The sequence below is a fragment of the Alternaria infectoria genome, assembly GCF_024043175.1.
Source record: "Alternaria infectoria strain BMP 0036 chromosome Unknown scaffold_20, whole genome shotgun sequence".
In the NCBI taxonomy this organism is placed as follows: Eukaryota; Fungi; Ascomycota; class Dothideomycetes; order Pleosporales; family Pleosporaceae; genus Alternaria; species Alternaria infectoria.
This window is the reverse complement of record NW_026250709.1, coordinates 94988-121733: the sequence shown is the minus strand read 5'-3', so window position 1 is coordinate 121733 and position 26746 is coordinate 94988. Positions and strand designations below refer to the sequence as shown.

The 26746-nt window shown below is 43.1% G+C and overlaps 5 protein-coding genes across 5 annotated transcripts; 1 reads left to right on the top strand and 4 right to left on the bottom strand.

Moving 5' to 3' along the window:
* Nucleotides 1–5562: 5562 nt before the first annotated feature.
* On the top strand, nucleotides 5563–6648 carry J4E92_008953 (uncharacterized protein; the record flags this gene model as incomplete). The annotated part of the gene is made up of 1 exon (XM_051500302.1): nucleotides 5563–6648. The coding sequence occupies one exon, from the start codon at nucleotides 5563–5565 to the stop codon at nucleotides 6646–6648; it is 1086 nt and encodes a 361-aa protein (XP_051349390.1).
* A 1769-nt stretch (nucleotides 6649–8417) lies between these two features.
* On the bottom strand, nucleotides 8418–9968 carry J4E92_008952 (uncharacterized protein; the record flags this gene model as incomplete). Its single annotated transcript, XM_051500301.1, has 2 exons — nucleotides 8418–9800; nucleotides 9855–9968. The coding sequence occupies 2 exons, from the start codon at nucleotides 9966–9968 to the stop codon at nucleotides 8418–8420; spliced, it is 1497 nt and encodes a 498-aa protein (XP_051349389.1).
* A 1357-nt stretch (nucleotides 9969–11325) lies between these two features.
* On the bottom strand, nucleotides 11326–12546 carry J4E92_008951 (uncharacterized protein; the record flags this gene model as incomplete). The annotated part of the gene is made up of 1 exon (XM_051500300.1): nucleotides 11326–12546. One exon carries the CDS (start codon nucleotides 12544–12546, stop codon nucleotides 11326–11328), a length of 1221 nt encoding a protein of 406 aa, XP_051349388.1.
* Nucleotides 12547–14063: 1517 nt separating this feature from the next.
* On the bottom strand, nucleotides 14064–14638 carry J4E92_008950 (uncharacterized protein; the record flags this gene model as incomplete). The annotated part of the gene is made up of 2 exons (XM_051500299.1): nucleotides 14064–14481; nucleotides 14532–14638. The coding sequence occupies 2 exons, from the start codon at nucleotides 14636–14638 to the stop codon at nucleotides 14064–14066; spliced, it is 525 nt and encodes a 174-aa protein (XP_051349387.1).
* A 1418-nt stretch (nucleotides 14639–16056) lies between these two features.
* On the bottom strand, nucleotides 16057–16596 carry J4E92_008949 (uncharacterized protein; the record flags this gene model as incomplete). Its single annotated transcript, XM_051500298.1, has 2 exons — nucleotides 16057–16087; nucleotides 16133–16596. The coding sequence occupies 2 exons, from the start codon at nucleotides 16594–16596 to the stop codon at nucleotides 16057–16059; spliced, it is 495 nt and encodes a 164-aa protein (XP_051349386.1).
* Nucleotides 16597–26746: the final 10150 nt, after the last annotated feature.

The window sequence follows — 26746 nt, the reverse complement described above, 5'->3', positions numbered from 1 at the left end:
TAATATATCGTCGCGCGACTTTCCACAACGCACGACGGCGTGGGAGCCGGTGAGATGGGGGTATCGTGAGTTTCCTAGATGGGCGAGTGTCTAAGCGGGCCTCAATGGTGATGCATGCACCGCAGCCGCTTCCCCGGCCAGGGTACTAGGTCTGTGTACCGGCATAAGCCTTTCAATCGCGTGGGTGGCATGCTGACAGTAGATGACGTTGCGCCGAGTGTGATAGAAATCGTTATCGTCATATCACTCATCACGCCCTTCGATGGATGTACCAATGAGCTACATCATACATTCAGAGAGCTGATTGCTTACTGGTCTGGAATCAGTGTTGTTGTCTTCTTCGTTAGCTAGACAACTATTCATGCGTAGAATGACTATGTGGCTCATCAGCTTCGTCACGTATTTCGTCGTTATCGCCCAGTCTCATGCTGTCAGTGCAATATGACACCCCGTCCATGTTCATGAGAGATTTCTGCTTATCGCGAGCATGCCATTGCACACCGGTTTTTGCCGTTGCAATTGCTGTAGTCGAGGTATTTGGTTGCGGCGAGCCGAGCCGGAGCATTTACGGGGAAGCGGGATGGATGTGGGCTCGTCGCTGGGAACGGAAGGAACGATGTATCATCACACGATGCGATGCTTCCAGTGAACATGTTCTCGTTGACGGATGGACTCAACGCGAAGGACGTTGATAGAGCTGTAGATCTTCCCATGACGTGAATGCCAACGTCCGTTGCGTAAGAGGCAGGCGTGCGTATAGATTCTTCCATGGCGAAGATGGGGAGAGCGAGGTCTGGCGTTTCGAAAGAGCTACTCAGACCTGAAAGTGTAAAACGGATCTTGAGTTCGAAGAGGTTGCGATAGCTGTTCCAATGGATCTGAATTACTGGATACGCAGAGCTCCTGCTAAAGTTGATCACCACCGAGGTTGCACCACAATATCGCACTCGACAACCATAGACTCAACGACCGGAGAACATCGGAGAAACAGCTCCAGACCACGACGATCCTCGATCCCGATCAAGTAAACCCTTCCCAACTGCATCCAAAAGCCGCAGGAACACGAACGCCTCGCTGCAAAGTGCAGACGTCAACACTTGGCGAACAGCCTCGTACGAATTATCAGGATCTCAACACACGCGCGACATCAAAATGATGGTGTGCTACCCCACGATTTGCGTAAAGGGAACTGGGGTTGCTTTGCTAAAGGATTCAAACATGGTCAAGCGAGCGAATTGTTGAGCTAGTGTCTCGGTTAAGATTCCGATGTGACTGGATTGGCGGGATGGGGTGGATTGGTGGAACATCTAGGGTCTTCTCGGTCCGACTAGGTGTATGTTATGTCATGGGGAGGATTTGGGAGGGTGTTGTTGAGGACGGCGGGTTGCGATCGATGATTGTTATCTTGGCTATAGAAGAGGGTGTTAAGAAGATTGACCGCGGGTTGTCGCCTTTTGCTGGGGTCAGATGCGGGGTCTTGGTGTATGGGTTCTTGGTAAGCTACCTAGATATGAGTTCGTTACGAGTTGCCAGACGGAGATTGATGGTTACAGGTTCCTCAGACCGTATGACGCGTGTTTGAAAGAGAAGAGTTGTATCGCAAGCAATCGCAAGCAAGCCGATTCTAGGATGCGACATATGGGGTGGTAGAGGCCGTATTGAATGCCGCATCCTCCGCCGCTCTCCGAAAGTCCGCGGCCCCGTTACTCCAAGGAATATACTGTGGACTCATGCAATGTCCAGAAGTTCATTCTTCTCACGAAGAGCGCTTGTCTAGAACTCGACGAGACTATGTCTCAGTGGCCGCGGAAAGAGTTGGGCATTCAAATGCAAAAGCTAGGATCTGTGGATTGTTGAGAGAGATGCGATGTAGAATGCGGACCTTAGCGCACTATGTGTACACGCCGCAAGCGCGGTGCTGCTAATGACTTTCGCATCGCTTACCTCAACGAGCTCGCGTCCGAACCCAAGAGACCTTGCTCACTTGAATTGTCGTGCATCTTAGTGGCGTGAGCAGCTGTCATGACCCCGATGTCTCATGAACACTGCCTCTTTGTTCGTGTGTGCGTCATTGGAAGCCTTCAAGCCCCTTGTCTCGGCATGGAGAAATAACGACCCTCGATCCTCCTATCATGGCCATGAGAGGTCCATGTTCGCTATGGTAAATCTAGGCAGAGAGAAATGTAAGATCGCCTAGACACCGTACACGACACGGGCGGTCGTCGCAAGTCGCGCGTAAATCGTGGGCTTTCATGAATCGGAGACGGCGACCAGACCTATCGTAAAGATGAGACCACGCCATCTCTTTCGCTGACACCCAACATGTATCGGTACACTGCAAGATAGCAATAGGCAGATTCTGCAATTCGTGGAACCCCAAGACCGTCAAACGTGGGATGATCGGTAGTCAACTAACCTCTTCACCGTTCAGACATTCCGATCAATTACCGTGATGAAATGTTGAGGAGGCAAAAGCATCCGAGAATATATCAACTGCGGGACTGAGGTTGAGTCGGAAGCGTCAGGATATACTTGGCATCCCACGCCTATGGCTACAACAGGTAGAAGGGCGTGCGACCAGGTACGGACATCCCACACGATCGACTCGGTGAGATCGGTTGAGGCTCTTTAGACCGAATCAGGAACGAACGGCATGGCGTGGCAAACAGGCTCTGCTGCAACTGCCGTTGTACGGTTAGCCCATGCTGCTATGAGCTGTGAATAGCAGATGACCCCCACGGTCGACAAGAGATCGACGAACTACAGCTAAAGTAGACCGCGCGGTAACTGTACCCATCGTTTACTCGGTTGGTGCTCTTAACCGAGGCTAGTGTTGAGTCCAACGGTGTACTGTATTCGGTGATGTATCGGACGTACCCACTGCCATGCATACACCTGTTACTGTGTGTGAGTTTTGTAGACCGAGCTTACTTCTGCTGGTCCCGTGTGTGATGATAGAGAACGAACTGTTGGAAGAGCTGTGCCACAGTGACGTCCATCCAAAACATCCCTGGAGTATCATCTGCTGACAGAGCTGGAACTCGATCAGACCACATACTCCTTGCTCACTGCATCGGTCTCGGAAGAGGCGAGCGAGGGCCTGGTCCCAGTGAATCGCATATGACCCGCATGGTGTGGGCTGACCCCTCACCCCTCATCAGCACTAAATTCGGTGCGGCGTGGATGCCGAGATGTCGGACAAAGTTGCACGAGGTGAGCTTTTCAGATGCTGGAGTGGATCTTTCATATCTTCCTTGCTCTTTTGCTGCGTTTATGTGCGGCTACAATCGTGATGTGGAGAAGGAAAAGGAATTTTGGCCAAGAAACTACCGTCAGGACCCACCCCTTGATACCTGTGACTGCAGCGGTACCCTGGTAGCTATACGATTTATTCAAGGGAATCATCACAAGACCGCGGATGCTGATGAATTCGGGCGTTACTGACGTACACCCTGCAAGATGAGCGGATGGCTTGAACTTTCGCAAACCTCGGGCATCATCTAAGACGGCAGTACCCAGTATTACGTGCATGATTCCAGGGCCTCAGTGCATGAAGAGGCAATACAACGACGCACAAGACGTGATGGCGAGAGCGACTGGGCATCATGCAAGTCAGAGGCCTGGTGCAGCGGCAGGTCGAAGGTGTGCGGCTTGTTGTGCGAACGTGGTAAGAAGGCGGGGAAACAGGTCTCCAGGATCGCCAATTTGTGGGGTAATAGCGTCTCGTCGTTGATGGCTGCATGGTCGGCTCACGCTCGGTTTGCGACGAGGCTGTGTGCATCCTCGCGAACATTACAGTTGTTTTGCAAGAAGAGAATGCCGTCGAGAGATCCATTAATGCCGCTAGGTACGCAACCACTGCATACAGCTTACGGCAACGCCAGTAAAACTCTTCATCCTCGTGCCGCTAGGCTGTGGATTTCGCATGACTTGAACGTCACAGATTATACTTCCGGGTTATTGAAACCGGAACCGATTGGATGAACAGAGACATCGAGGGTGTGTCGGGTCAAAGAAGTCTGTCCAAGTCCTCGACGATGCGAATTAAAGTTCGCGGTGTTTTTGAGTGCCGAAGCGAATTGCCACGGCATCGCGTGGGGGCGCAACCAGTCCAAGATCCACCGAGAATCAGGTACGATGAGCGAGGCGTCTCAAGCATTATCCTGCTCGCGTTTGAACCTAAGTCGTGGAAACAAAAGCAATGCGCGAGAACATGCTGAGGGCTTTCGTCCCTGCTGCAGTTGCCGAAACGGCGTTCGGCACATTGCCGCGATGCTTTTGCTCATGATGGTGGTATCGGCTTGCTGCTTTTCGCGCAAGATTGGGTCGTGGCTTGCACATACAGCAGTACAAACACCTTCCATGTGCGGATTGGTGGATATACGAAGCAGATAATGTCGTGTCCACAGCACGACTCGTACACAATCGCCCTTGCGGAAACATGTTGTGGTGAAGAGCCTCAAGGTTTGAGCTATGGCCAGACCCCGCCACCAAGAGTAATGGGCGTGGGGTGAAATTCCTCGAGCGATCGGCGTCGTCATCCTGGCCAGGCTCTGTAATGATGAGACATGGGATGCATCCTCTGATAAGTTCGCTATTTTGGTCCGTTTTTGGTGGCCCTACGGCGGTCGGATATGGATGACTGCCTCGGTGCGGATATTGCATGGCCTTGTGACGAGCTTCCCCTTCATGCTGTCTGCCACGTCTTGCAGCACCGCTGGAATCCTTTGGTTTCTCTTACCCTTTGCATTGCTCTACTGCACGTCCGAGTGGTCGCCGAGCTAGACGGCTGGACCGACTGGGACCACGAAGGTTAAGACGGGGTGGCCGGGGATGCTGAGCGGAATCAGATGATGCGAATAGGCCGGCCACGATTCCCCCACCCCCACACTAACACCCCCGAACGGTATCCATCAACGCTCTTTCGAGCCCGCCAACCCTTCGCATGGTGCCAGCTGTGGCGAGAATTACCCTATCAGCATGCAGCCAGGATTCCAAAAGATCGTCACAAGGCGTGCCCCCCTTGCACTTCACGTCCGGCCAAGATCCGATGTTCACAGCCTCTCACCCCCTGCTCGCTTGATGCAACGTGAGCAAAAAAGCAAACGCCGCTTCAATCAGCAATCCTCTCCGCGTTTATTGGCCACGCGCGACCCCTACAGCTAAGCGCAAACAGCTGTGCCTGGTATCGGCTACGTGCAGAGCAGCGCCTCGAGCAGGCTGCGGGAGTCACCGCCCCTTTGGTCGTCACCAAAGATGCCTGCCCATCCCTCATTGATGCATTCACGCACCTTGCTTTGCCTGCCGTCACTAGCACTCCTGACAACGCCGTCAGCTGGACCCCCACACTCCCCATTGCAAGGTCAAGTGTCCGGCGTTTGAAAATATTTAAGTACCTGTACTATCCTCGGGGTGTTACCAAACATCGATCAACCATTGACGTATTCGTTCCGTTCGTCGTTGCTGCGTTCCGCTTATTCTTTGTCAAAAGTCCCGCTTCTCTCTGCAAGCTTTTGTTAGTATAAAAGTCTACTAGACGTCCACATCCGAAATCTTCTTATCATGTCACCGCACACCGACGCACCTTCTCCCGCAAATAGCTTCGTTCAAGATTCCGGCTTCCACCATCCTGTCCAATCCGTCTACACCATGAACCGATACACCGACTTCGACACCAGCTCAATGGAGTCTGCTGATGTTGGCATTCGGCGATCATTGGTTCCTGGCATCTACGTTCCCACAGTAGCGTTCTTCGAACCAACTTCAGATAACGTCGACGTTGAGACTACCGCCAGCCACGCCGTTCGTCTAGCCAAAGCTGGTGTTGCCGGCATCACCACTCAAGGGTCCAATGGCGAGGCTGTCCATCTCTCCCACAAGGAACGCGACCTTATCACAAACACTACCCGCAAAGCTCTCGATGACGCAGGCTTTGGATACATGCCTGTAATCGTCGGATGTGGTGCTCAGTCGACCCGGGAATGCATCGAACTCTGCGAAGAGGCAGCCTCTGCTGGCGGAGACTATGCCTTGGTGCTTCCACCAGCGTACTACCAGGGCTTGTTTTCGAAGGAGACCGTAAAAGAATTCTTCCAGGATGTAGCCACTGCTTCGCCCATTCCCATCCTCATCTACAACTACCCCGGTGCTGTTTCTGGAATGGATCTCAACTCAGATATCATCATCGAGCTGGCTCAACATCCCAACATTGTCGGCTGCAAGTTGACCTGTGGCAACACAGGAAAGCTGAACCGCATCGCAGCAGCTACCCGAGCAGCCACTGGCTCTGATCCTGGATCGGGCTTCATGTGCATGGGAGGATCTGTCGACTTCACACTGCAGACTCTGGTCGGAGGTGGCTCCGGTATCATTGGCGGCATGGCGAACATCGCACCCAAGACATGCGTCCAGCTCATTAAGCTCTTTGAAGCTGGCAAGCTGGCGGAAGCCCGCAAGCTCCAGGCTATAGTAGCCCGAGGCGACTGGGCTGCCATTCAGGGTGGTATAATCGGCACCAAGGCCGGATTGATGGCTCACTTCGGCTACGGAGGATATGCTCGCAAGCCACTCCCCAGGCCTGGCAAGGACGAAGTCCGCAGGTGGCGAGATGCATTTGACGAGCTCGTCAAGACTGAGAACTCTTTTTGAGCTGCGCACGCAAACACGACGTCTTCCTTTTCCCGTCGAAAGAGGCCATGACCTTTGCTTCCGAGCATCCTTTCGCATTGCTCTTGGCGTTGAGCGTATTTTTGCACATTTCTAGCGGCGTTCTTCCAATTTGGCCGTCTCTTTCTTCAAAGTCAGTATAGTGGGCGTTATCTGTCGTTACGAGGCTGCGAAAAGCAATTTGTTACCCCTGCCAGCGTCGTTGCCAGCAGTGGCTGTGTAGCGCTTCGAGCCTTCTAGTGGCTAGTTTTCAATTTCTGTAAGCGTACCTTTAGCTTCGCATAGCAGTCAGTGGGTGGATATCTGATTCAAATTGTATTCCCAGCCTGTTCGGACCTGTCAGTATCCTAATAACGTTGAACTCAAAACCTTCACAAATCGCTCTTCGTGGTATTCGCATGACAGTGCAGTGCTCGTCCGTGCTGTTATCCTGGCTTGCGCACTCCTCCGAAACGTCTCTGCTCATCCGATAGCAACGCAGTAGACCGTTACGAGCGCTTGATCTTGATGCTTACCATGATTGGATCAGCGTGTTTGCATGGCCCTCAAGCCACTGACCGGTGTAGCACATGGAGCGGCTGGTACGACCCCCCCACGAAATAGGGTGCACAAACTCTCCGGTACGTCTTCTTAGCCACACCCGAAGAGCCGGGGAGTGTCGCAGACCCATGCATTTTCCTGCTCAGTAGAAATGCATCCCGCCGTTGTGGTTTGTCCTATCTCTGCGACTTTTAAGAAGTACCAGTGCCGACTTCCGCCGTGGAACGACGCTTCACTAGACGGAGACCATGGAGCGTCATGGGATTGTATTTCGAAACCGCTGGAGTGCGTAAATGGCCAGTCGCGTGATGGCTCACACACAAGCCCGCTATGTGAATGGCTCTGCTCTACATCGCCAGCAACATACTCAATGGCAAAGGCAGCCACTCATAGCAGCGAGGTAGTTGACTGAAGGCCTGCAATAAGCCGTGTAAGCCAATCGGCGTCTTTGGATCGTGCCCTATCCGCGTGGCGTTCGTGTTGTTTCTGCCGGCAAGTAGCGAATACATGCGCAGACAACGGTGTCGCCGTGCTCCGTTTCCGTCTGCCACTGGGTTGAGCAGCTGACAGCACTATCGCTACCAATGGACCGTGATAGGAAGCTTGCTGAAACTTGCACGTCTGACAACATCGTCCGGTGAGCAAGCCTTGATAATCAGCAGTCTCGCGTAGTCACCGCTACTTTGCCTTCATCCCACGCTCAAGCGCATAAGCGTTCCAGCATGATGGTAGGGCAACATGGCACGTCCCGTCTTACACACAGCTGACGGGACAGTATCTTGTGTAACATCCCACGGCTTTGAATGCATGCAGAAACCGGTACGCTGTGTAGATGAGGCATCCGATGCGATGCGCGTGTGCAGTGAGGCGAGCCAGGGCTGACGCAGGATAGCATGGAGACTGGGGTAGGTGCGCCGTGGCGCTTGCATGATGAAGTCGTCGTGTGCGACGGCGATGTGAGAGCTGAAAGAAGACACGTGGATCAAGTGAGAACAAGAAGCATTCCAGGGAGCGGAGGAACCTTGAAGGAGTTCCAAGGCTGAGTGTTTTGCGTACCTTTCCTGATTAGGAATGGTCTAAGCAGGTCAGCACCAGGCGCGGCAGCGACGTTCAGCAGCCATGACACTTGCATGCAAAACATGGATAACGGAGATGACTACATTTGAAGTGATAAAGATATGATTTTGTATGTTATACTATCTACATGGCGTTTATCTGCCTTGGCCCTTGGACTTTCCACCGAAGCCAGGACCGCGCTTAGCTCCGCGACCCTTCGCGAGCTTGACGGTGAACGCACCACGCTCGATGGTGTTGACCAGAATGTATCCAGAGGGAAACAAGAAGTGAGACCAAGTGCCAACGAACTGAACGATTCCACCAACAGAGTCATCCTCGGGGTAGATGTCGAAGAAGCCCTCGGTCTTGACACCCTTACCGGTGGGATCCTTGCTAATGCTGCGAACATCGTGTACCCAGATACCAGCGCCGTAGTTGCTCTGGTAGGCGAGACCGTCGACGATGTAGAGGTTGTGGTCGATACCCTTGCTGTCGGTGGCGTAGAAAGTACCAGTGGCCTTGGGGTTGCGGAGGTCGGTGAGGTCGATGATGTGGGTGACGGGGCGGCCGGACGCAGCGGGACCGACAGCTTCTTGCTCATCAAGCTCGTCGTTCAGAAGGACGTACTGGTGCCAGTTGCGCTCGGTCCACCATCCTTGATGGCAGTAGGTAGCACCGGGGTAGGAGAGGGTGGAGATGACCTCAGAGGCGGGGTTTCCGTTCTTCATGGTGGAGTCGTAGACGGTCATGGTATCCTCGTTGTAGCCGATGCAGATGTTGCGGCCGCGGAACTTGCGGTCAGGACCATTGTAGGTCACACACTGGGCATCGTGAACGTATCCGTCCTGGCTAGCACAGCCTGGAGAGGTTGGCTTGCTAGGGTTCTTGAGGTCGATGTACTGGAGACCAGCCTTGCAGGTCTGGTTTCGGGGCTGGGCACCGACAGCGAGGATGTACTCGTTGTCCCAGTCAACAACAACGTTGTGTGTGCGGCCGATGGGCAGTTCGTCGAACAGACCAACGAGGTCGGCCTTGGGGTCGAATATCTTCGGTGTCTTTGGGTCAACACTCAGAAGCTTCTTCATGTCGAAGATTTGAACGTTGTGACCAACGGCCTCAGAGCCGATGATGACATAGTCGTTCAGTACGCGAATCTCGCGCCATCGCGAACCCACACTTTGTGCGGGAAGGCGACCCATGTACTGGATCTGACCATCCTTGAGGATCTCAACGAACGCAGCACCAGAGAATTGGCCCACGATACCGAACTCACGGCCATTGCGAGCGGTCCAGCCCCATGATGAGCTACCCTGGCCTTCAGGGCCTCCCATGTCGGCGTGGTTGACAAAGTCGTAGAGGTCCATGTTGTTACACCTGAACGTCTGGTTCGCATTGCCCTGCTCGACGATGGCGAGACCATCCTTGCATTGGACACGCTTGGCCTTGTCGGGTCCATGAGGTCCCTTCTTCAAGCTCTTGAAAGACTTCCACTGCTGGGAATCCTGCTTGCCTTGGGCTGCGTCAACTTCCCATTGATCCTAGAGGTTGTTAGTACTTGATCATCAGGGGAAAGAAGCAAAGTATGAACATACACTCTTCAACTTCATCAATTTCTGATGAATTGCGCCAGAGGCATACTCCGACTTGGAGTAGTGCGCAGCCTGGACCGCAACCGGGAGTGCCAACACAGCGAGTGAGAACTTCATCTTGAGGAACTAAGAGAAGGATTGAGCTGGAATGAGCACATTTCCTATGCAGCTCAACAGGTATATATATGAGTGTGGTACCCTCAAGGTGCAAGATCTCGCTCTCGACCGTTGCCTTGCCACACGACCATTCAGTACCATGTTACCGTCTTGGTACAGCAATATACTCTGGGCATCCGTTGGCATCCATACTCCATGCGGAAGGTCAGGACTACCATTCCGCTAACTTGATAGGGAAGGTGTCTATACACTTCTTGAGTGGAGTACTGTTGCCAAGCAGCGAAATTCGTATACACATGGTGCGCCACAGATATCCGGCTTGGTACTGTCGGGAGGGCCTCGGGAAAGGAGCGAACATCATTGCCACGGCCCGCTAGCGGAGCCCAAGACTTCCAAGGCGTCTGGGCATGCGGACCAATATACAACACCTGGACAAGAGGCGTTCGCAGCAAGACTCTAGAGGAGATAAGAGGAAGGAGATCATAGAAAAGGGAATGTGCGAACTTAGTCTGCGCGTAGTGGTGCTCGGCGGCGTCGAATCTTGAATTGTACCTACCAGGAGCGGAAGGCCTCCGCGCCTAAGGAATGTTTCAACGATATACGGCATGGCACGACCATGGCTAGCGAAGGCCCTCGTAATCGCTGCAAACGCGCAAAAGAAAGAAACAATTATTCGCGCAACTCCGACAGGGGCGATAGCCAACAAGCGCACGAACGTTGTGGTAGGTAGTGACAAGCAGACGCTGGGCTTCGGGATGCGCGCCGTACAGAGGCCACGATAGCTGTCATGAAAAAGTGAAGTCCATTCGGAATCGCGTAGAATTTGGGTACCGGTGTTTAGCAAACGATGCACGAATGTTGAGGTGTCGAAGTCGTGGTTCTGATGCGTGAGGGGGGAACGAGCCACGCTAAGATCGAAATCAATATTACGTCATCACGCTGCGACGCGACGCGACGCGAGCGCGCTTGCCTCAACCTTCGTGATCGAGGCATCTCTGCCTAGCTGATGCTTGCCACCGTACACTTGCGGTGAAGCTCATTATCACAACGACAACAATCAGAGTTGCACTCACGTAAAGCGACGCGTCGGCGACTGGCCACCTTACTGCTGTCCCAATCCGACAGAGACACGCCTAGAATATGTGTAGGCCAAGCTGAGAACGATACTGATAACGCGGGGATTTGCAACCATTAGACATTATTACCGAACTAATTACTTGTAGAAGACGCACCTTCATATGACACACCAGGCCCAAATCGCAGCCAGGTCAATAACAAGACTCTGGTACACACCGAAAGTTACAAACAACTTGATGTCCTCCCCATCTGAAATCTCGGCCTGAAAGATACGTAACGACTATCCACACCAGCCCGACCTCCAGAAACCGCATCCACAGTCTGGACCCTTCGGTGCGACCTTGGCGCCAGCCTTTCCCACTTGCGGTGGTAGATACAATGAGAGATCATTTCCACCGATCCTAGGATCGAGGAACGCCTCTACCGGAACATGGCAACACTTCAGCCTCGGAAAGTCTCGGAGAGATCCCAGAATATCAACGTCCCGACCGTTAGGATATACTACGTCTAGGATGTCTTTGTCGCTATTGTCGGTAGCATACACTGCTTCTAAGGAGTGTCGGTGTCCCCTCAGCGCATCACCCAGGAGTTTCCAGGAGTGCTCAGGCCAGATCGACAAAGGATTGTCTTCGGCGGCGAACGGCTCCCACCTCCCAATACTGCGTTGGTAGCGAAAGCTGTGGAGGGCCTTGAGCGTGAGGAGCATTTGTGCGATAACAGAAATATCCATCATCGCGTAAACCAGGCGAAGTTTTCGGATTGAGCTACTCGACTCGGGGACCGACCAGTTCTCAACAGGTGTTGTTTGACATATGTCCTCGAGGGTAAGTGTCTCAAGGGAGGGAAGACGGAACACACAGGACAGCTCCTCCACCGAGAGGTTGCGGGAACCGATGTTGAGCTCCTTGAGCTTAGCAAATCGATTGAGATGACCACCGACGGGTCGCGCAACAGCGCTGTTCAATATCTGCAACCATTTTGGTGTATGTGCGGGCCGGTCATAAGTCTCCATCACGTGGAACGTTTGGATGTCGTGGGCGTTGGCCAAGATCTTGTAGCATGCGTCCTTGTTGATTTTTTTCCCGCCGAAGAAGATCTTGATTTCGCGGACGTGCTCGGAGAGGAGATGGTTGCTGGCAATCGCCGCGGCCTTCTTATAGTACATGGAAGACCCTAAGGCGTGTACGGTCTTGTACAGTACCACCTCCGCGATTCGCTTGCAGAGCTTATCTGTGCGACACAGCTTCGAGAGTGCGTCGTCACGGCCGACTTCCTTCACATGCTCCATGATCTTCAGTAGAAGCTCTTCCGGTATACCACCAAGACACGCTTGTGGGTTTTTGAGTACGACAGGAAGATCCGGGCTGCCGGGGCCATCATCGGTGGCCGTGTGGGTGACCTTGACGGATATCGAGACGGAGCGGGTACGCTTAGCCGAGGCCGAGGCGTGCGAGAGTGAAGCTTTGCGCTTCTGCGGCGTCGAGACGGTAGCTGGCGCCATGGCAGTGGTGGGTTCGAGCGGGTGTGCACCTCGTACAACGTCGATGTAGGCTCCAGGGTGAGGTGTACAAGTGTCGTAAGGGGTACAATTAATCTGGCAAAGCTGTACAGTCGAAGAACACCCGCGTGGAAAGAGTTGGCCGCCGACACGAAAGTGAGTGGTCGTGGTGGTGAGAGGAAGTCAAGAACTCGGAACGCGAACGAGAAGAAAACAACAACAAAACGCGTCGATGCGCGCCCTTCACACGCGTCACCCGATGCATGGCCACTCACGGTGAGGACCCTGAGTGCGCGCGCAGGTGCGAGAGGAATGTGCCGCTCTGGCCAATCGGGAGCGTCACTACGGAGGTGTGAAGCGGAATATTCACCTCACCGCCGCCCGTCTGGCGTTTGAAGAGTGCACAATGTGCGCACGCATGGTCAAGTCATTGGGAGAACTGGTATGTGAAGTGGGTGTAGTATTGACCGCTAATGCATGAGGCCTGCCGATGTCGCTGCTCAGAGGATACCTCGATGAGTATCCCCCCTCCGCCATATGTTCAGAAAAGAAAGAGAGGACACTTACCAAAAGGCAAGGCGGATAGCCAAATATCTTGGACCCATGCTAGCTTTTCTGCCCAATACTCTCCGGTTCCACGATCATATGTGGGTCGATCCCGGTCATTATCATAACTCTGGAGCGCCAAACTACCCATGGCTGCAAGCTGCTCTTCGGATCTTTCTTCGAGAAAATCACCCACTCGAACTTCTCCCGCCTCTACTCCCATGTACATCATTCTGAAATGAAACCTTCCAAGCATATATGGAAGCAATGCAGTTTCTGTATGAAGCTGACGAGAGGTGAGCAGTAACGCTAGGTCGTTCTCTTTGGCTGAGTTCTTCCGTGTCCTCCAGCCGACGAAGTTCCAGTTGTTGTCGCCGAATACGTAGGTATATATCGTGTTTCGTATTTCGCCTGGCAAGCGGAGAAGAGGCGAATTGGTCGCATTGGCTTCGGTACTACAAACGATATATCAGCTTTCGAAATGGCAAAAGCTGAATGACTCACATCTTGTCGCGAGGAGCTCTTTCGCGGAGACGTCGAATCGCTGCCCTCTCTTCAGCACCCTCAAAGCGCCGCTTCTTTGCTGGGGGTTGGCCGTTCAGACGAGACGGCATTGTTGAGCACTTTGGTGACATCTTGGTGTGTTGTGCTGTGTGGTGTAATATGAGCGAGGTGGTCGGTTGAACGTGGAGGGGAGTAGAAGTAGGTAGGGAGCAGACTGCCAGACTGGTATAGGTGTGGCATTCTCTACTAAGCTAGTGGCTGCAGAGAGCGACGACAATGGAGGGACATGCGTGTTGTCTGCAATTGCCAAGTTTCACCGTTCTTTGCTACCTCATCCTTTCGCTCCGAAGCTTCCCCGATTCAAACATACGGTCGCTCTCTCGTTCTGACTCAGAGAGTTCAGAAGAGATCCGATTCATGTTGCCTGTACTGACCCATTATATCCTTTCAGTGACTTTCTGACGAAGGCATCAAACACCTAGTTTGTTGGCCCACCATACCCCAGTCTTCTCCCCTCCCCATTGAGGGTCGTACGTAACCACATGAGCCTGTAAACAGACGATCGCCTTGATTTGTTCGACCGATCTCTCCTCAAGGAAGAGTTTGATGCTGTGCTGCCAAGTTGACCAGCCTGACTGGGAAGGGAAACAGAGCGTGCTGAGCTTATACGGGAGCAAGGCGGTCTCGGCGTGGGCTTGACGTGAGACCAAGAGAAGACTCATGTTCAACTCCGTAAATGATCGTCCACAAGAGACAAGTATCGCATCTGCAAGAACCTCATGTCTGTGGAAAAGGTACTTTTCGCCGCTGAAGACGTGGTTGAAGATCATGACTCTGATCTCGGCTGGAAGGCGAAGAAGAGGCGAGTCGACGGAGTTGAGCTCAGTGCTGTAACAATTGTCAGTGAGACCAGTCGCAAAGATGGTTATGGTACTTACAGCCGATCGAGTGAACTTAGATTCCGAATCACGTCGCTCTCGTCGCGAGTTTCTTTTGCGGATGCTGCAGTGGCCAAGGGCGACACTGTGGGCTTGGGTAGCGCCATGATTGATTTGAAATGGGGTGCCGAAAGCGAGGTGGTCTTGTGACAAGGCTGCGTCGTAGAAGGTCAGAGCACTTGGGCGGTCCATTTGTTGAATGTGGCTAGCGTTGTTTGACTAGCTTCCGGCGAAGGGCAGGGTGCACCGCCTTTAGTCGCTCATCCGGAGATCTATATCGGATTTAACCCTTCGTTACAGTTCTCCGGTCGCCATGTAATGTTTCACACAGCAAGACTTGGAAGAGATGAACCGCGTCCGCCGAAGAACCAAGTACCACCGGCATTCTCATCATTGTATAATCGCATATCTTTGATCGAAAGGAAAGATGCTGATGTAGTGACCAACTGCAATGGTCAGAATACCCATAGATTTGTAACTCGTTGAATACCACCGCATGTATGCATAGACGCTCCACTAACGGTCTCAAATTTCCCCTATTCTTCGTCTGTACCATTCCGGACACAATGCCTTCACATCATTCTTAGCGAATGCGTCAGCCCATTGCACCCCAGTACCCCAATATGGCCTATCAGCTCTGGTCTCAGGATCCCATCCAACCACTTCAAATTCCTCGCCCATGGCTCTAAGCTGTTCCTCCGATCTGCTGCCGATGAATGCCCTTACATAAACTTCCCACGGGCCTTCCGGTCTGTGGAGAAAAAATTGAAATAGCCCAAGTTTATATGGAAGCAACGCGGTTTCAGCGTGGAGCTGACGCGATGTGGCTACTAAGCCTAGATTGCACCTTTGGAACGAGAATATCTGACCGGGATCGAAGTCCCTGTCGTTGTTGTGATCTACAAAGCCGCAGGCTGTGCTGCTAAAGACGTAGGTATAGATTGTGTTGCGTAGCTCGGCGGGTAGGCGGAGGAGGGGTGAGTTGGCTGCGTTGAGCTCGCTTCTACGTAGTATATCAGTTTTGCATCCGTGAGATTACGGATTGAAGCTCTTACATTTGGTCGCGACGAGCTCGACATTGAGGTGTGTGGGTGTCTTCAAGAGTGCGGGATGACGCGTACGTCGCGGGTCTAGCGTAGACTCGGTTGTAGAACGAATCCTGGGGGGTGCGGAATCTCCAAGCCGACATGTTGTGCTGCGTTGGGGGCTTATGTGTCAGTGGGAAGAGTACTGGTTGAAGGAGAGGAGAGGAGGTAGAGTAGAGGTAGTGGAGAGAATATGGTCAAAGTGGCATACAAAGGCGCACTTTAGCTGATATCAAGCCAGAGAGAGTTGGGTGAACCTAAGAGTAGAGCGATCGTACATAGAGAATTACTTGTCATTCATTCTCACAATGCCGTTCATCTTCAGCTGCATTGTGTTGATAACCGCAGGTCGGGGAACGTATACACTGTTTGCAAAGAACTTCACTTGGCTAACGAGGGTATTTGGTTTACGTTGATTGGATGGTTCAATGCCGACATTGCTACTCGGATTTGGCCTCTGACTGCCTCAATCTTGGTGCGCCAGCCCAATGAGCTGGTACAGATGCCGTTGCTTACCTCCAGTAAGCTATCTGCCAATCAAAAGCGCCGTCCCAACATCCATTCGTCCTCTTTTGATAGGATTCGAATGATTCCAAGCTGATGTACCATGATAGCACGACGTACATCTTGACATGGGTGACCGTCATGTTTTTGATTGCGACTAGCTCTTGTACCTTCGTTCTGCTCTTGACGAACCTCTCGACACAGTGTGACCATTCGCCTTTGGTAACCCTGATCCCCCCGAACTCGAAACGGAAGAGCGCGAGTTGGTATGGGAGCAGAGCTGTCTCGGCATGCAGCTGGCGCGACGTAACCAGCACGCCTAGGTTGTTCTCGTTGAATGAAGTCAAAGAAGTGGTCTTGTCGCGATACACACTGGCGCCATCGAACACGTAGACGTTGCTGCTGAAGACATAGGCGAAGATAGCATTCCTCAGTTCAGCCGGAAGACGAAGGAGGGGCGAGTTGAGTGCGTTCATCTCAGTGCTAGGAGATCTTGTTAGCTATCCTTCTTTACAGAGAGCTGGAGAAGTAGGAAACTTGCATCTTAGCTCGGCGAGCTTCATCTTTGAGAGCTTGCTCACGCACCGCTGTCTTGCGCTGAGCTCGACGATCGCGTTCTGTCTTGTTCTTGGTAGGTGATGCGCCAGAACGAGGCTCTTTTCCGCGCCCTCGAGATGTCATGACGGTGCGCGCTCAAGGTCTTGGGAGTTCTGGGAAGCAGAGTGGGGTTGAGGTGAGAGACGTGGTAGAAGAGTGTGGAGATAGTACGTTCTACGAGAGCTCGCTGCTAGGCTACCATACTAAGACCCACTTAATTTAACAGTACTATAGCGCGCCCTAACTAGCAACATTTCCTATAAACTCTTAGGCTAAGTTACTACTAATATTATAGCTATAAAGCTTTTTAATTTTTTTCTATAGCTATAAAGAAAGTATCTTATTATTAAGAAAAAAAGTAAAAGTAAATAAGTAAAAGTTATTAAAAATTTAACTTAGAAAGAAAGCTTTATAGCTATTAAAGTATATAAATATTTATTTAGTTAGTAATATATAGTAGTAGTAGTAAAAATAAAAAAGTACTTACTAATATAGTAAGTAAAGTAAGTATTAAAAAATAAAAAAATACTTTTAAAAAACTTTTATTTATTATATTTAGTATATATACTTAAGCACTTTTAGTACTAAGTACTTTATATAAAATAAATACTTATAAATAAGTATTATATTAATAGATTATAGTACTAAAGTAATTTTTAGTAAAAAATTAAAAATATTAAAATATTAGCTAAAGGCTTAGCGCGCTAAGCTCTATAAAATTTATAACTTAACTACTTATAAGTAGACTATAAAGACTTTATACTTTATACTTATTTTTATATACTTATAGACTATTATATATAATACTAAATTAATAAATATAAATTATATAGCGCGCTTTAAAAAATAGTTAAAATAATCTTAATAGTAAATTAAAGTTTTAAAAAGCTATTAAAAGCTTATTATTTAAAGTCTTACTATTAAAGGCTTATTATTTATATAGTAGTAAAACTAGTAATATAATAAAAGGCTAAATAGCTATTAGGCTTAAGAGTTAGTGCGCTAGAGAGAAGCTAGGTCTAAATAGTGTTTAGATAAGAATAATAACTATATATATATATAATATAATTAATTACATTAAGTACCTATTCTAATAGAGATACTATTAATTACTTTACTATATATAGTAACTAACTAAAACTTAACCTATTTAGCCTTCTACCTTAGAAAGACTACGCGCTACCTTTAAGTATATATTTTACTTACTAAAGGCTTATTAGAATAATAGTTTAACTAGGCTTTAAAAGAGAAAAAACGCAATTATTATATAATATAATAGAATAAGTAATAAGTAAGTATATAAAATAGAGAATAAAATAATATATAGAATAGTATACCTAAAAGACGTATAGAAGTAAACTATAAGCTATAGAAACCTAACTATATAGAAACCTAAGAAGTAGGCGTACTAAAAGACCTTTAATAATATAAATAATTAGATAATAATAACTACTACTTAGGCTAATAAATAATATAGCTATAGTAGCGCTACACTAAGTAATATAAAAAGCTAAATAAAAAGTTTAGACTAGGCTAATTACCTTTTAGAGAGCTATATAGATAGAAAATAATATAATAAAAAGTATATAGCTATACTATTCTACTAAGAATAAATAATAGAATCTAAGAAAGATTAGAAAAGCTAACATAGTAGATCTTAATTTAGGTATAGCTAGAAAAGAAAAGACTAAATAATAAAATAGTAGTAGAAAGCTATTATAGTATATAAAAGAGATAGTAATAGCTCTTCTAGTAAAGAATACCTAACTTCTTTAGTAAGTAAATAGTTAAACTTAATTAATAGTACTTATATATTTAATAGTTACACTAACTATTATACTATTTATAATACTTATATACTACTTTATATAAATAAGTAAAAACTAATTTAATAAGGCTAAAGTTAATAAATAATCTAAGTTAGTTACTAAAGCCTTTTTAAAAGCTTAATTTACTAAATAACTATCTTTACCTCTCTAAACTAAGCTTATAAAGCCTAAAGCAATATCTATATTATTCTAGAAGAATATTAAGATGCTAAATATTCTAGAGTTCTTAGGTACTACTAGCTAGTAGCTCTAGGTATAACCTCTAGTATAACTCTAGAATAATAATATAGTAAAGCTTCTTTAGATAATAGCTTAGTCTCTCTAGTAGCTAGATAATTACTCTCTAGTCTATTCTATCTAGCTTTCTCTATACCTATTAAAGATAGTTCTAGTATTTAATAAAACTAATATTACTATATTTCTTAAGCGCTTTAAGAATATATTAAAGTACTATAAGTTTATAGATAAGATAAAGATTAATTACCTTTTAGCGTACTATAAACCTAAGTAGAGAGTAATTATCTAAGCCTTAAATAAATATACTAATACTCTAGTTACTAAATTCTAGAAGAAGTTTAGAGAGGCTTTTAGAAAGCTCTTTTATATAAATAATAAAGACTAATAAAAAGCTTAGACTAAGTACTTTAAGTACTAGCTTCTATAGTGCTAAGCTAGGTCTAATCTAAATATTAAGAAGTACTTATAAGAGTTTTAGATTTATAGTAAGCGCTATATTAAAGCTTTAACTATTAATAAAGATTACTAAAGTTTCTACTTAGTTAAGAGACTACTTTTTAGATATACTATAAAGATACTTAATAAGTTTAGTTTAAAGACTAATAACCTAAAGGCATTTAACTATACTAAGATTAGTAACTACCTTACTACCTATCTAAAGGTAGAAGAAAAAGCTTATATACTTAACCTCTTTAAAGTAGTTAAAGAGATTATTTTAGAAGTTAAATTTAACTTAGCGCAGCTAATAGTTTATTAGTAACCTTAGTAACTAGTACTAGCCTCTTAAGATAACTATACGCAGGCTTTCTAGCTACCTAAGCTTAATATTCTACTCTAAGAAAAGCCTTTCTAACTCTATACCTTTAAGTTACCTTTAGAAAAAGTATCTACTAATATAGAAGTAAATAACTTAGTTAATAAGATACTTAATCTAAAGATTAATTATACTAGCTTAAAAATAAAACTATAGAAGATCTAGTAGATCTACTATAAAACTAAACTTATAAATAACTTTAATATACGCAGTAAAGTAAACTATTAAGCTAATAAACGCGTAAACTACTTAAGAGCGTACTTACTCTAAGACTAGAGATAATACTAGCTAAATAACTAGTATTAACCTTAGTAGTAGTAGTAGTATAGTAGTTACTAATAGAACACTAGTTAGATATTCTATAATAACTTCTAGAGGTTTTAAAATCTAGAACCTAGATATAATTAAAGTACTATAAATAGACAGGCTCTTAGAGTAACTCTAAACTATTAAGTATATAATAAAAGTAACTATTATAAGTAGAACTACCTAACTCTTTAAGCGTATATAGATAAGAGCTAGCTTTATATAAATAAATAAAATATACTTTAGTAGAGTACACTAGAGAACCTCTAGAGTTATATTAATAATCTAGGCTAAAGACTATAGGCTAAGAGTATTTTAGCTAAGATTAAATAATAATTTCTAAAGAAAGATATTAACTCTCTTATAGTTAATACTTAGTTTAGTAGCCTAAACGCTCTAATTAGTGTAGAGAATAACGTAATTTTAGTTTAGCTTATACTAGACTCTACTAGAAGCTTCTAAGTAGATAATATAGAATAATTCTAGAAGCTTTTAAGTATCTTTACTAAAGATAAATTAGACTACTACCTATATCTAGTAAACTTAAATTAATATAATAACACTATTATAGCTATAACTATTTCTAGAGCGTCTTTAGAGTCTAAGAAGGTAGTATTTTATAATCTTTCTAAGGTTTAGAAGAAGATAATACTATAATAATCTAGTAATAATTATATTCTATATCTCTAAAGCTATAAGAATAGAATAGAATACTTTTTAAGCTATTAGGCTCTAAATAAGAAAAGAGTTATCTAATTTAGTAAAGAAAATAATTTTATATAACTAGATAATAGAGCTTCTATAACACTATAAGAATAATTAGATCTAAAGCTTAAGATAACTAATAAGTAACTAAGAAAGCTATTATAGCTATCTAGCTATAGACTACTCTAGATCTCTTTAGACCTCTCTAGACTACGCTAGCCTATATAAGAGTAGGCTCTACTAGTATAGAAATCTAAAGAGCCCTCTTTATAAGTAGTAGCTCTATCTAGATTATCTAGTAGAGGTTTACGTTTGTATAATTCTGTGTTAACCTATTCTACTTTTATAATATAAACCTCTATCTATAACTATTAGTAATACTATAAATATAGTTTAGTTATAATTACGTAGCGTAGTAGAGAACGTAGTATTCTAGGCCTAGCCTAGGCTAGTTAATACTTTATTAACTATAACTACTACTAAAAAGAAGCTATAAGCTCTAATATCTACTAAGAAAACACTCTTAGTTAAGAAGAAGTTACTTATTAAAGAGCTAACACTTCTAACTCTCTAGTAGAAACTTAAATAGAAAGAATAGCTTCTACTAGAAGTAGAATAGTATATAAAGATTACTACTCTACGCGTCTAACGTAAAGCTCTTAAGACTATAATTACTAGTAGTAATCTTTACGCTCTATCTCTACCTATACTAACACTAGCTCTAACTACGCCTACTAAGAGTAACCTATACTAGACTAGGTCTTTTAAGATTCTACTTCTAAAGTCTAACTCTTTAACTTATTTTAAAGGTAAGAATAGAGTATAACTTAATAGCTAGGCTAGAGCCTATAAATACTTCTTTAAGAGTAACTCTACTCTATCTAACTTAGTTACGTAGGTTAATTTTGTAATTAGGTAGCTTAGAAACTACTAACTTAATTACTAGAAAAGAATAGCTAAGGCTATTATAGTTAATCTAGAGGCGCTAGTTTTAACTTAGGCTACTCTAAAGTTAGCTATACTTAAATTTCTTAGTTCTTCTTTTAAACGTAAGTAGATAGCTAAAGAAAAGATTAAGAATATAAAGTAGCGCTATTATACTTCTACTAAGCTTCTTAACTATCTTAAGATATAGTAAAAGAAGCTTAATACCTAGACTGCTCTTAATAACACTAATAAGAACTATATTTATAACTTCTACTCTACTCTTAACCTAAAGATACGTAAATAACTAGATAATATTAAGTAGAAGTAGTACAGCCTAGTAGCGCTAGAGGCTAAGGCTAACTAGTAATATAGAGCTCTAGAGTTCTTACTCTAAGTTAGATAGGCCTAGATAGGTATAGATAACACTAGAAGAGACTAGTTACTTTTTAAGTAGATATAGTATAACACTAACTAGTATAGTCTATCTAGCTAAGAAGTAAGACTTTACGCGCTACTTAAGAGAGAGCTTATAATAACTCTAGCAGCCTAAATAAGTATAAGAGATATTAGCTAAGTTAAGTACTATAACTACTACTATAAAGAATACTATAAGAGAGAATATTCTAACTCTACTAGTATCTAGAAGAGAAAAGCATACTCTTAGACTACCTAACTCTATAGTCTAAGAGACTTATTATATACTCTAAGAGTCTTATTACTACTATAAGTAGTAAATATAAAACTAGACTAGAGATAGTAGAATTATTTTTAATTACTATAGAAGGCATAGTTCTATATAAGTCTAGACCTATCTATATCTAGACACTTCTTAATAGTAGCGCTAAAGCTAACTTTATTAGCTAGGCTATAGCTAATAAGGCTAGATACGTTCTATACTATAATAGTATAACCTAGTTTTATAGCTTTAATAGCTAAGAACTAGCTATATTAGATTAAGTAGACGTAAAGTACACTATAACTAATAGCTATAATACTATCTAAGAAGAATAAGAAAAGTTCTACCTAGAGAATCTTAAGAGTTTTAATATAATCTTAGGTATACTATAGCTAGAGTAGTAGTAGCCTACTCTAAACTTTGTTTTAAAGTCTATATATTTTATAAAGTAGGCTAGATACTATAAGATTACTCTAGAAACCTCTAAGTAGTTTATAGCTACTCTCCTTAATAAGAATAATAATAGATTTCTACTAGTAGTAGGCTAGGTAAGTTCTAATAATAGTTCTCTACTCTATTAGTACTACAGCGCCTAGGCTAAGGCCTTTTCTAAAGAAGATGCTACTATTCTTACTAAATATAGACTCTATAAGATATCTATTAACCTAGAGAAAGAAAAGAATCTACTTTATAGGCTACTCTATAGTCTATTAGTAACTAAAGCTAAGATATTACGTAAATATATTAACAAGAACTTTACTAGAGAATAGATTAGGTAGTCTACCTCTAAGGTAGAAGCGCTAATTCTATTTATAAAGAAGAAGAATAGCTTACTCTAATTATATATAGACTACTACAGCCTTAACGCTATTACTATAAAAAACTACTATCTACTACTACTTATAGAAGAGTCTCTTAATTAACTTAGATCTATATTAATCTATACTAAACTAGACCTAAGAAACACTTACTACTATATTTATATTAAAGAAGGTAATAAATAGAAGATAGCCTTCTATATAAGGTATAGCTACTTTAAATATACTATAATACTATTTAGCTTTACTAATACCTCTATAGTATTCTAGAATTATATTAACTTAATTCTATTAGACCTACTAGGTATCTACTATATTATCTACCTTAATAATATTCTTATCTACTTATAGAATAAGAAAAAGTATATTAGCTAGGTTTAAGAGGTGCTATCTAGACTTATCTAGTATAGGCTATATATAAAACTCTCTAAGTATAAGTTCTATACCTAGTAGATAGGCTACTTAGGTTTTGTAGTTACTTTCTAAGAGGTAGAAATAAAGACTAATTACATTAACACTATTTAATTCTAGCCTACACTTACCTTAGTTAAAAATATCTAGATCTTTCTAGGTTTTACTAACTACTACTAGCGCTTTATTAAAGAGTTCTCTAGAATAGTAGCTTTTCTTTACTAGATTACCTAAAAGCTGCCTAAGATAAGTAAGAGAGGCTACTACTAATAATAAAAGAAATTATATCTAATTAAGCTAGAACCTAACGCTATTAAAGTCTTTAAGATTCTTAAGAAAAGATTTACTATAAACTCTATACTAGTCTATTTTAACTCTAGCCTACTCTATAGAGTAAAGACTAACGCCTTAGGCTTTATAATCTCTAGAATTCTAAACTAATCTAGGCTAGAACCTAATAGTAAGAACCTATAGTACCTAATTATGTATTATTTACGTAAGATAACTTCTACTAAGCGTAATTATAATATATATAATAGAGAACTTTTTATAGTAGTAGAGGCCTTTAAATACTAGAGGTATTACCTAAAGAGTATAGCTTATAATATTACTCTCTATATAAACTACTATAACCTATAAAAGTTTATATCTACTAAGGTACTATTATATAGATAGGCTAGATAGGTAGAGTAGCTAGTAGCTTTCTACTTTACTATAGTCTACTACTCTAAGTAGACTAACTCTACTAATAGACTATCTAGACGCTTAGATTATAAATTAGGTAAGAACGTAGTAGAGTTAGCTAGTAGTAATAAAAGGTTACTAGTAGAGCTCTAGCGTAAGCTATAGTTAACTAATAAAGATAGCTCTAAAGAGCGCGTAGTTACTCTAGAAGAGATAAGAAAACTCTAGATTAGAGTAGTTATAGGCATAACTAGAGCTGTAGCTCTAGACTAACTATTATTATCTACTAACTAGACTAGACTACTATACCTAATATATAATACTATTAGAGAAGGTATACTTAGTAATAAGCACGTAGGTCTTACTAGAGAAGCACTATTAATACTAGATAACGCTTAACTATAGTAGATAGACTATTAGAGTATAGAACTAAATAATACACTTCTATATAAGAGAAGACTTTACGTTCTAGAAGTAGCCTATATTAAGATTTTATAAGCTTACTATAATAACTCTCTAGCTAGCTACTTTAGATTTATCTAGACTTTAGATCTTATAATAAGAGAATTCTAGTAGCTAGGCGTTTAATAAATAGTTAAGAACTACTACTAGTTCTATATAACCTACGCAAGAATAAAACCTACTAGGTATACTAGATATAGTAAACTATAGTTACTATCTATACTAGCTAATATCTAGAAAGATATTATAATAGACTTTATTACTAAGTTACCTCTAAGTACTCTAGAAAGGTAAGAGTATAATAGTATACTTATAGTTATATACTACTTCTCTAAAATAGTATACTTTATACTATCTAGAGGTAATCTAGATACGCTAGAACTAGCTAAAACCTTCTATTAGAAGGTTGTACGCCTTTATAGTTTACTAAAGTTAGTAGTTACTAATAGAGGAGTACTATTTATATTAGTATACTAGAGTATCTTTGCTTAATACCTAGAAACTAAATAACTACTATTAATAGCCTTTTATCTCTAGACTAATAGCTAGATAGAGCGTATAAACTAAGTTCTAGAGTAGTACCTTAGAGCCTATATAAACTATAAGTAGAATAACTAGGTAACTCTACTAGCTAACGCAGAATTTGCGTATAATAACTCTAAGTATAACTCTACTAGTGTTACTTTCTTTAAACTAGTATATAGCTATATAATTCTATCTACACTAGAGTTAGCTAGTCTAGATCTAGCTAGGCTATCTAAGCGTACTTTATAAAACTAGAAACTATATAAGAAAGTACGTAAGATTATATAATAGAACCTAGTAAGAGTCTAAGAATACTAATAGAAAGCGTATAATAAGACTTATAAGCTTAAGAAGTTTAAAGTTAGTAATTAGATTATACTAGATACGCGTAATATCTAGATAATAAAGCTAAAGAAGAAACTAGACTATAAGTACTAGAGCCTACTTAAAGTAATAGAATAGATTAGAAAGTAAGTCTACTAACTAGACCTCTCTAAAGATAGTAGAATACACCTAGTCTTCTACGTTAGCCTACTAGAAGACGCCTCTAATACTAATCTAGTCTAGAGAGACTAGAATCTACTTTATTATATTACTTTATAGGTAGGTAATAATATATATAAGGTAAATAGAATACTTAAGAAGTAAAGAGTAGAAAACTTCTAGATATACTTAGTTAAGTAGACAGGTTACCTAGACTCTAATAATTAGTAGTTACCTTTAGAGAAAATCTTCTTTAGCGTAATAAAAGTGTTTAAAAGGTTCTAAGAACTCTCTAATAAGAGGTAAATGCGCTAAAGTAAGTCTAGAAAGAGCTAGATAGAGCTAGATAAGCTTAGATTAACTTAGTCTAGTATCTCTAAGAGATAGGCTATAGAGAGAATTAGATTATAAATTACTAATAAATTTTCTAAGTATAAAAAATTCTAAAATTACTTAAAATCTTAAATTATAAGTATAGAGAAATTAATAATTATATTTCTAAAGCTAAGGCTAATCTATACTAATCTAGATCTATTAGAGCTAGATAATACCTAAAGGCTATATAAAGAATAAGATAAAGTAGATTAGAACTAGAGAAGACTCTAAAGAGCCTAACCTAGACTAATCTATACTAGAGTATACTAAACGCTAAACTCTATAACTAGATAACTCTAAACTAGAATAAAATAATCTAAGAGAACCTAGAGGCAACTCTAGATAGATCTAGGCTAGACTAGACTAATCTAGAAAAGAGTAGAATAATTATCTCTAAAGCTTTTCTAGTAAGCTTTAGATAGCTTACTCTTAATTAAGAACAGTAACTTTATAAGAGCTTTAACCTTAGCTTCTAGACGCTTAACCTTCTTATCTAAAGCGTCTATAACCTTTTTCTTCTAGACTAGATTAGATAGATCTAAACTAGAATAGATAGAGGTATACTTACTTACTTAGATAGAGTTTTAGAAGTAATATTACCTCTATAGCTAGGCTTAGACTTCTAAGTAATGCTAAGAACCTTAGTATTAAAGAAGATATACTTACTAGAGTAAAGTAAAGTCTACTTATTATTAACGTACTAAATAGTATTTCTATCTAGATTAGTATAGATAGGTATAGATAGGCCTAGATTACTTATATTATAAACTTAGTAGC